The sequence below is a fragment of the Didymella exigua genome (assembly GCF_010094145.1).
Source record: "Didymella exigua CBS 183.55 unplaced genomic scaffold M421scaffold_61, whole genome shotgun sequence".
Classification (NCBI taxonomy): domain Eukaryota; kingdom Fungi; phylum Ascomycota; class Dothideomycetes; order Pleosporales; family Didymellaceae; genus Didymella; species Didymella exigua.
The window spans coordinates 1-9435 of record NW_022984835.1 but is presented as its reverse complement, the minus strand read 5'-3'; the positions used below and the strand labels follow the sequence as shown (position 1 = coordinate 9435).

The window sequence follows — 9435 nt, the reverse complement described above, 5'->3', positions numbered from 1 at the left end:
TTTCGGCCCACCGGGGTTTTCGCCGCATAGGGAGGGAGGTTATCTAAGTCCTTCTAGTAGTTATTGCCTGCTGAAGTTTACTCTTGCTTTAGAGTAAATGGACACACAACCGCACATGTGAGAAGGTTCTAAAGAAATGTATATCCTTCTGCTAGGCAACTTGTAAACCAGTATTGCCTTCTTCTTCTATGCTCAGACCATTAACAAATGACGAGAAAGCTTTACGGAAGCTTTGAGGCGAACATAGGCTTTCCTCCTGAGGCGTTGCATCTGGCGAGAACTCGCAATGTTAGGTCTATCAAGGTTGATAAGTCTAGTAACGTACTGGATTTGCTCTCTGATAATCTTGGTGGTATCTGCTATCCCCCCATGCGCCCTGAAAGACACCCTGCGCAGAAAAAATTGGTTGCTTAGGCATGTTTTTCGCCAACTCCATAATCTGTCAAATTTTTATTAAAGACATTATGTTCCTTAGGATGTTCTCCCACGATCCATGGCGTGCATTTTAAATTACGTTGCCCTTCTTACGTTCTCAGTCGTCCCTCACACGGCGCTTTCGACAGTGGCAACTATACACCCCTGCTACATCCCAATCATCTTTGATGTTTAAGGCTCAGATACCTCAGGCGATAGCTTGTTACTCTAAAAAATACCATGAACAACTGAAGCTTCGCTCCTAGTATAATACAGTAAACATTTATCTGCGTTGAAAGATCTGAAGCATGCATCCAAAGCTCACTTAGCGAGATTACGTAAATCAGTATTTAACCATTTGCCTTAGAGTACTGTATTCTATGCCACACCCAAGCAAGACAAAACATGACGTTCTTCCAGAAGTATTGATAGACAAAGAACTCACAAATAAGTTGGCGGATGTGCTTTGTCTTCAAACGGCCAAGCTTGGATCCATTGACTTCTCTCCTCTTCGGTTTTTGCATAGCGATTGAGAAAGTCCTCTCGACATCGGGCCAGCCGTTCCTTGTACACAGGGTAGTTGTTATGATTGACCCAACCATCCCATCCCTGGTATGCACCAATCTCGGTCAAAATCTCGTGCATTAGCTCAACACCTTCGCTCCAACTTGTCTCGAGATATTGCTGCTGGGTCCTATCCTTAGAATTGAAGGAAAGAGGGCACGGTATAGAAAATCCAACACACGTGGTCCACTCGTCTTGAAGTCGGATGAGCATTCCCTGGAGGACTGGCTCTCCATCACTGAAGATCGAGCTTGCCAGTCCCGTAATTTGACCGTGCAGGGTTTCTCGAAAGTGCAGCGCATGAGCAACCTCTGGACTTTGCCGGAGCATTAGTATCTCATAAAGCTTATAGAGAGATTGAGCAGCTCGAAGGTTCTTAGCTTGAAGTTGTGCCTCCTCACTCATGCCATCAAAACCATCGGGTAGTGTTATGGGCTTAAAGCCTTCTGGTATTGGCCCATCAAACTCGATGAGCGAAGGGTGGCGTGCTTGGAGGAAGAGCGGGGAAATGTTAACCGCTTGCCAGTCGATGATGTTAAGAATTTTTGTCGGCTGGGAAGGGTCAACGAAGATGTTGTCACCATGCAGATCAGAGTGCCATAAAGTAGGCTTTGATAGGTTGACATCTTTGGGCAGAATATGGGTTGCGACTTTCAGATAATCCTGGAGGACTGCGACCTTCAGTGCTTTAGTCGGACGGTATTGGTTGGGGCCGCTGAATAACCCTTGCTGGGCAGGATACGACGAGAACTTATCAATACACGCTAGCTCTCGGGCGGCGCGAGAATGGATATATTCGCCGAGTGAAGGCCCTGTTATCTAATCAGCTTGAGATGAGCATGACGGCAGAGGTAAGGGAACTTACACGGCCCTCGATTTACTTCGACGGAGTCTCTTCCTTGGTCAAAGAAGGCTCTGTTAGTTGTTGGGCCAACTACAAAGGCTTCTCCGTTGTCTATCGAGTTGACTGAGTCAAGGTGTTGACTTGGGCTCGGAGTAGGGAGATCCTTCGCATAATACAAGCTCCCGTACATAGGGAAATTGGCAGACACAAAGGCTTTCTCGTACCCAACTAAGGTCCTGACAACCTCAAGTCTTTCCTCCCAAGATACTTCATGCCATATCTTGCCTAACTCCACCCCTCCACTGCGCTCCATCAAGATGTACTCTGCTTTGACGGGATTGTCGGTCGAGGAGCTCCAGCCATATACCCGTGGCGCTGGGATATTAAGGACGTTTCGCACCTGCAACGTAACTTTTTGTCAGCAGTTATCAGTTGTAATGGGTCAGGGAGCCTGTACGTAGTCCATAGTGGCGGCTTCGCTGGCTGTCGTTAAGTGCGGCCGTCCAGCATTCGGGTTTGGTAGTTTGGCGATTAATTCTCGGCCGTCGTCCATGGTAATCAGGAAGACCTTGCTGAAGTTTCCTTCAGGCAGTTTTTCGACCTTAACGCAAGAGCGAGCTCCGATTGCTTGCGCTGAAACTTGGAGGAGTCCTGACAGGTCGAACTCAACGTAACGTCGAGCAAGCTGATACTTTTCATTCCAAAGCCACCGACCCGAGGTATAATTGTAAAATTGCTCCACATCGCAGTCTCGAGAGATGTCGGCGTCGTGGGATGTCATAGTGTACTGTCGGAAATGCGGTGGTGAGGGCGAAGTTGGTCGAGCTGACGTCGCGAATTGAGAATAATTAAAGAGCTGTCGGCGAAACCAACTTATTGGTAAAGAATTTAGAATCGCGTTCGAGGTAGACGTTCGATAAACAGTAGCTGAGGCAGCAAGGAGTGCCATACTGAATGCGATCGAGGCGGAGGAACACTTCGCGTTGTGAGATAATGTCGAGCTGTGCTAGCGCGCGCGTTGGCGCGCGCGTTGGCGCGCGCGTAGGCGCGCTATTTGACGATCAATGCCACTAGGCGCCTTGGCTGAACGGCACCCGCTGCCACGCGCCGACCAAGAAAGAGCCCGATCAGCGAACAGCAACAGAAACACCAAATGATACATAAATAAATTGCGTGTATTTTCATATAGCCCCACCTGCTATGATTCAGTGATATCCGCAGGGCGTGTCTGTTGCTGAGACACTCTCTGTTTCTATGCATGTTGCTTGGTACTGATGGAGCACATCGAAGCTCCACAGGGTGAGATGAGGAGAGCCAGCTTCGCCACAATTTTAGCGCCGCAATGTATTCCTGTCGCATAGGCAGCTGGCGCTTCGATAAACGTATCGTCAGTGTTCGAAGCAATGCCGAGATCAAGTTTCCTGACGCCAACACTGGCGATGAAAGCGGCACAGGTGTCCTGGAGTAATCTCCCAAGGATCAGAAACTCGATAGGAAAGGTATGAGAGAAGCTCGATCGCAGATAGAGTTGTAATCAAGTTAAAGACAAGAACAGTGTACCAACTATTGTACCTCCACCACCAAAGTCAACCCCCTTGAGAAGTTCTACCTTGTATGCAAATCCGATGTTGAGTAAGCTATGTCTGACATATCAGAGCTATAGATACAATGTCCAACTCGGTCAAAAAGGCTATCCAGAAGCTATTCGACGATGCTGCGAAGAGCAAATCCGCAATGTCCCGCCTTCTCAATCCAAGTGCAGATGGTGCGGGAGGTCGTGTCTACCCCGCCAGGAACTCCAAAAACGATGCCAAGTATGGAATCCGCGTTGACAAGGGGGAAGCGGTCCACGGTCAACCAAACAAACTCCGACTCCATCTGCAGATCAACTCCAATGCAGAGAGCAAGACGCTCCGAGATCTAGCGAAAAAAGATCCTCATCGCGTCGTTTCTACTGCCGATGTCGACACTCAGCAAGGTGCTACGAAGGAAGGTCTAGAAGATCTAGAAGCACAGTTCAAGAACAATCTCAAGTTTTGAATTTCTACAATCAAGACGCTATCTCTACTTCAACCTCATTTCCACATTTGTACGATATGGGGCCTTAATTGGAACAATTTAGCAATCAAATGCAAAGACTTTTGCTTGGTGTAGCATTCTATAAGTTATGTCTTAATAAGGCTGTTCAAACTCTTTTAGGGAAAATAAAGGCACATATGACCACAAAATCGCATGCAGGTTTGCACAAACCTAAGTTGCCGAAGTTTTCTATCACGCAAAATATGATTCCTCTTCGGAAGCTGTCACTGTCCCGTACAGCCTTTTCGGATTCGCGCAAGAATAAGCCACAAAGCGAGTCGGTGGCCGCATCCAGCGTAGTCCGCGACGGATCGGGAATTTCTGCTGTAGGCACGACCTCCTCTGCAAAGCTGCTATCTATAACATCGCTAGAGATTCTGGAGGCTCGACCGATATAGCTAGCGGCAGTTTCCCAGTCTTGCGAGGCTTCCATAGACTCATGAACACCTAGAACACAAGTCTTGAGTTCCACTATCTGATCTACGACCTCTAGTGTTGCCTTGACGTTGGATTGCTCGTGGTCTAGTTGCTTGACAGCATTCGAAATTCGTTTCGCGATTGTAGTGTGGTTTTAGAGCATGGTATTACTGATCGCTCGTGCGTGGGCGACTTGCGTGCGTGAAGCAGGTCGAGTCTACTGAGTTCTCGCGACAGGTCTTTGTGCGATGCGATGAGGTCGTTGAGTCGCTGAGTGACAGTGGCTTCGTGTTAGTACAGGCTCGTGAGCGCGTCATGGATCTCGGCCTCTGAGGTGGCAGCAAAGATGTCGCGTTGTACACCATGGTTGCTGCCTTCCACCGTACGCTGCGGGGTTGTAGAACGGTGTGGTAGGAATCAGAATCGGAAAGGGAGGATGGTCCGTTTATCAATAAAAAGTCAAGTAAGCGGAAGTCGCAGTTCCACCCGTTGATAGCTATTGCCGGGTCGTACGAAACTTGCATTCGGAAAGCAGGCAAACGAGCTTGCATTGTCCGATCCCAGAGGCAGCTGGAAGCAGGGCACACTGATCTCTACCACTGACATCCGCGGCGAGGCAAAGACGATCAGAGAGAGACATTTAGATGGAAGGAGTCCGGTGGAGGCTTTGCTAGACGATCTATCTACGGCAGAGTGGGTTTTCGCTGTCAAGAAGGACGATAACAATCGCATCCAGAACCTCTTCTGCGCCCATTAGAAGCAGGTTGAACTCCTGCTAGCGAATCCTGATGTCCTGCTGGTGGATTGCACCTATCGAACCAACAAGTGCAAGCTTCCACTGCTGCACATACTAGGCTGCACCAACCTGCAGACGTTCTTTTCTGCGGGCTTCTGCTTCCTGAGCAACGAAACACATGCAGACTGCCACTAGGCAATCGCAAACTCCCTCCTCAAGAGAGGCGTACAACAACCACGTGTGTTCATTAAAGGAGTTAGGCCGAAGCAGATCACGAAGCGTTTCACACACGAATCAGAACTGGCTGTACAATATGTAGGCAGCGCAAGAAAAAATGTGCATCGGCTAAAACATTCAGATAGGTAAGGGCTGCACCATTGAGTCTGGGTTGTGCCGTATTCAAAGCGCGGTTGTTCCTTTTGGCTCGCTCGTCGTTCGCAAGACCAACTTGTAATGGGGTCACGTTCCCACTCGCAGATCCACACTTCTCTCTACTGCCCTGTCTTGCTGAGCCTCTAAAAACTCCCACACCTCAATTTGCCCTTCCAATCTTGCGACATCCGCAGCAGTATGTCCCCCATGGTTCTTGATGTGCACAGTCGCATTCCACGATACTAGAAGCTGTACCACGTCTAGATATCCGTAGCTTGCAGCCCATATTAATGCCGTACGACCGTAACCATCCTGACGGTCGATTTGCACACGGCGAGTGGAGAGGAGTGTTTCTATCGTCGCTGGGGAACGAACAAATAGTGACCACAGTAGTGGCGTCCAGATATCAATATCTACATCATCCACACCGCCACAACCATATTTGAGTAATGTGCGCAGCGTGTCGGTATGTCCGCCTTGACATGCCCATGAAATTACGTTGCGCATGTCTTTATCTTTGGTGGTTTTATCAACACCAGTTTTGTGCATCAGAGTACTGACCGCTTCTCTTTGTCCATTACCTGCAGCCCACGACAACGGAGAACGACCTTGAGCATCTTTGAGATTGAGTTCAACGGGAGGATGCTTGAGAAGGATCTTTAAAGCTCGCCGGGCGCCCTCTCCCGCAGCCCAGGATAGGACCGAGCGTCCAGATTTATCGACCTGGTTGACATTGACCGACGGCTGTTTTAATAGTAATTGCACAATGCCTGCGTAGTCCCCTTGCACGGCCCAGAAGAGTGGAGTCCAATGCATATTATCTTGATCGTCCGGACTGAACGCTCCTCGTTTGAGCAGGACATCAACGATATCCAAGTGCCCGTTTGCCGCTGCAAACGACAGTGCTGATCTTCCAGATTTACCTCTCAAAGCAACTTCTGTACTTGGCTCATCGAGAAGCACTTGGATAGCATCCAGATGCCCGTACTGCGCAGATACAGTTAAGGGTGTTTGCCGATCGATACCGATGCTGTTAGGGCTTGCGCCATGCTGGAGCAAAATCCTCATACAATCCGGGGAGGACATTCTCGCCGCCCAGAACAACGCTCGGACTTTGGTTGTCTCGCTTCTAACATTTGCATTCTCTATGACCTCGGCAAGCAGCAGGCTCAAGTTGAAGAATGCGGCCACTTCGATTGTTTCGAAAGTATCCGGGAATGAGTACTCGATGTTGTTTTTGATCCAGTAGAATTTCAACCAGTTGGTCAAAGCGCAGCTGGAGCTTGCTGTCAGTTGGCGGACAGCTTCCCGGATGGACTTTGGGGCGACGTCTTCACAAAGCGAGTAATGCTCTGCCCAATGAGTCGCGGAATAATCAAAGAATCTGTATTCTTGGGCGATCAGCGCACATTGTGCCTCTTCCAGTTCCTGCGAGTCTTTGAAGAAGTTCTCTAGGCCGAGATGATCGTCTAGGCCGAGAGGACCACCCGAGTCCGCTGTGTCGGAGTCCGTGAAAGGTAAGAAATGAGATGAATTGGGCGAGCCACTTTCGACGCTCGTCCTTTCCGACGCAAACAGGTCCGTCTTGAACTCCTCCATGAGAAGATATCGTATACACGACTGAGACATACTGAGTGCTGCATCCACTAGAGGAACCGCGAGGCTCTGCACCACTCTGTCTGTAGAACGGAGTGCGAGGTCTGTAAGGTATTCTTTAGCGGACTGGTGTATAAGGGAAACAATAAGATCGTCCTTTGAGCTACGATCCAGTTCCTTGATCCGGATGAAGGATCCTACAAAGTTTTGTAGCGTCGAGCGTATAGAAAGCTGCAGATCATTTGCTAAATCGACTGTGGATTTGTGGATTTGATCAATTGTGAAGGCAACATTCAGTTCCATTAACGTCAAGTGTCTTGAGGCTGCAACGAGCAGATGTAGGAATTTTTCAGCGTCCTCTCGATCCCTAGGCGGGATTGAACTTAGAAATTTGCCATAAGTAGCCTCAAGGTTCTGAGGGAATGTGTTGATGAACCTTTCAAAGTCTCTCTTCGACGCCCTTGGACTGCTCTCCAGACTTTGGAGTACCATGTTCAACCAGAGAAAACTCTGATCAGACTTTGTGTACAGCGATTCTTCCAGATAGTGTTTCATCTCGTCATCGAATTGAAATTTGTTCGCAATTTCGCCAACTCTGCTTCGGATGACCAACTTCACGTCCTCGCTGACAATGATCTGGTTTTGCTCGATTGGTAGTCTGTTCTCCGTCAACTCCGTGAGATGATGTGAATTGCCGAGCGAAGGACGGCTGGTTATCAGGAACTTGATGTAGTTGCGATCTTGTCGATGTGCATCCTTGCGCTCGTTTACTAGTTGGTTCATTGCCTTTAGGAAGCTGTTGCGTGTCCTGACTTCACACTCGTCAATCGCATCCACTATGACTCCGACAGTACCCGGTGCTGAATCAGCAGCTACTTTCAGGAAAAGTTCCCAAAGCGCTGGAAATGAGTTTGCGAGGCTAGGCCCATCCATTTCGAATCGACTCTTTACATGCCTAATGAGTTTTCGATGTTGCTGTAGGATTTGGTAAAGAATGCCTCTAAGTAAAGCGTTTGCGTCTCGCTGCGATTTGATTTTGTCGTCGCAGAAAAAGAAGAAGACTTGAGGTTTGGAGGCGGTGGCGTGACGTAGCCTCAAGTGATCCGTCAAATAGGCAGAGAGCATTGTTTTGCCACAGCCTGGTTCGCCCGTAACCCAGAGTACTCTCGATTCCTCAGCTTTTATCCAGGTTAGATATGCAGGGTGGCTCAGGATCCAGCTACAGGTCCCTTGTACTGGCGTTGGTAGTAGTGCTTTGTATTCTGTAAGATGGATAGAATTAAGAAGGACCATGCAGGATTTCTCTGTTTCGCTCAAGGCTATCGGATTGCTTAGCCAGTACTCCCTCGTGTTTTTGTCATCATTACATACACTGGTTGGAGGATGTCCGATCCGCTTTTGTTGCCATCTCTCTGCTCAAGAGAGCTGTTCTGGCCAATCGATCAATGGCCTTCAAGGTGTAGCTGTAACCGTCGTCCGTTGCTCCTTCAAAACGACACATAGTTCTATGGTTTGCGAAGAGTGGTATGATATCCTCGCCTGGTATTTCCATGATAGCGGAATGCTGATCAACAACCTATGTTAGGAGACAGGTTAGTCACTACTGCGCAGAGAAGCAACCTCTATGATAGTCATACCAATTCAGACAGCCCAGGTATGGTTTCTGTTTCGTGGAATGTCACGATCCCCAAGTCTCTCAAACGATTTCGAGATGAGACAGCGAGGTCGCTCAGCGCTTGAGAATTAGACCCCAGAGTGGTGAGAAGGTCATTTCTTATTGTCCCAGCTAGACCGGCGGTTTGTGATGCACGTAAACACATATTGACCACTCTTCCAACCATTTTACCAATATCAGCTCCTTTGGAGCCACGATGTGGAGTCCCAAAGAAAACAATGGCTGAAGTGGCATAGAGTATGTCGGCATATCGGTGATCGTCCTCATGCGCTAGGACTAGAGCCTCGATAGAGATCAGAATCGCATCGACCCAGTATTAACAAGTTGCTCACCTGCTTGCAGACTATGCCCCCCAGACTATGGCAGACGAATATGATCGGGCGCTCTCTGCCTCTCAAGACGGCTGTGAGAGAAATCAAGAGATTTCGGGAGTAGTCTCGTAATGTGGCTACGGAGTTGCTCCAGAAGAGTTCAGATGGATATCCGTAGGTTGGTTGGTTGGTTGGTATTCATTTTACGTCTAGTTAATAGGGACAAAGTCCACCATCTCGCCTCCCGAAGGGCATATACGACGTGCTAAGCTATGGAATTACAGTGCGAACACACTACCTTAGAAAGCATTTCTTGCCTGCGCGGGTATTGCTACCATTTCAAAACTACAGCTCCTCGTCCAGTTGGGGAGGCTGAGCGATGTATGTACATTAGGGTGATTTCCTTGCATTTTGAGGCATCTATGTG

General features: G+C 48.6%; 3 protein-coding genes across 3 annotated transcripts; 1 reads left to right on the top strand and 2 right to left on the bottom strand.

Moving 5' to 3' along the window:
• Nucleotides 1–705: 705 nt before the first annotated feature.
• M421DRAFT_426554 (uncharacterized protein) lies at nucleotides 706–2794 on the bottom strand. The gene is made up of 3 exons (XM_033594433.1): nucleotides 2280–2794; nucleotides 1844–2222; nucleotides 706–1790 (listed from the first exon to the last, which is right to left on the bottom strand). Exons 1-3 carry the CDS (start codon nucleotides 2769–2771, stop codon nucleotides 856–858), a joined length of 1806 nt encoding a protein of 601 aa, XP_033442972.1. The 5' UTR covers nucleotides 2772–2794; the 3' UTR covers nucleotides 706–855.
• Nucleotides 2795–3251: 457 nt separating this feature from the next.
• M421DRAFT_426552 (uncharacterized protein) lies at nucleotides 3252–4004 on the top strand. The gene is made up of 2 exons (XM_033594432.1): nucleotides 3252–3321; nucleotides 3486–4004. Exon 2 carries the CDS (start codon nucleotides 3491–3493, stop codon nucleotides 3860–3862), a length of 372 nt encoding a protein of 123 aa, XP_033442971.1. The 5' UTR covers nucleotides 3252–3321; nucleotides 3486–3490; the 3' UTR covers nucleotides 3863–4004.
• Nucleotides 4005–5513: 1509 nt separating this feature from the next.
• On the bottom strand, nucleotides 5514–9318 carry M421DRAFT_104855 (ankyrin; the record flags this gene model as incomplete). The annotated part of the gene is made up of 5 exons (XM_033587067.1): nucleotides 5514–8341; nucleotides 8394–8598; nucleotides 8660–8980; nucleotides 9030–9156; nucleotides 9302–9318. The coding sequence occupies 5 exons, from the start codon at nucleotides 9316–9318 to the stop codon at nucleotides 5514–5516; spliced, it is 3498 nt and encodes a 1165-aa protein (XP_033442970.1).
• Nucleotides 9319–9435: the final 117 nt, after the last annotated feature.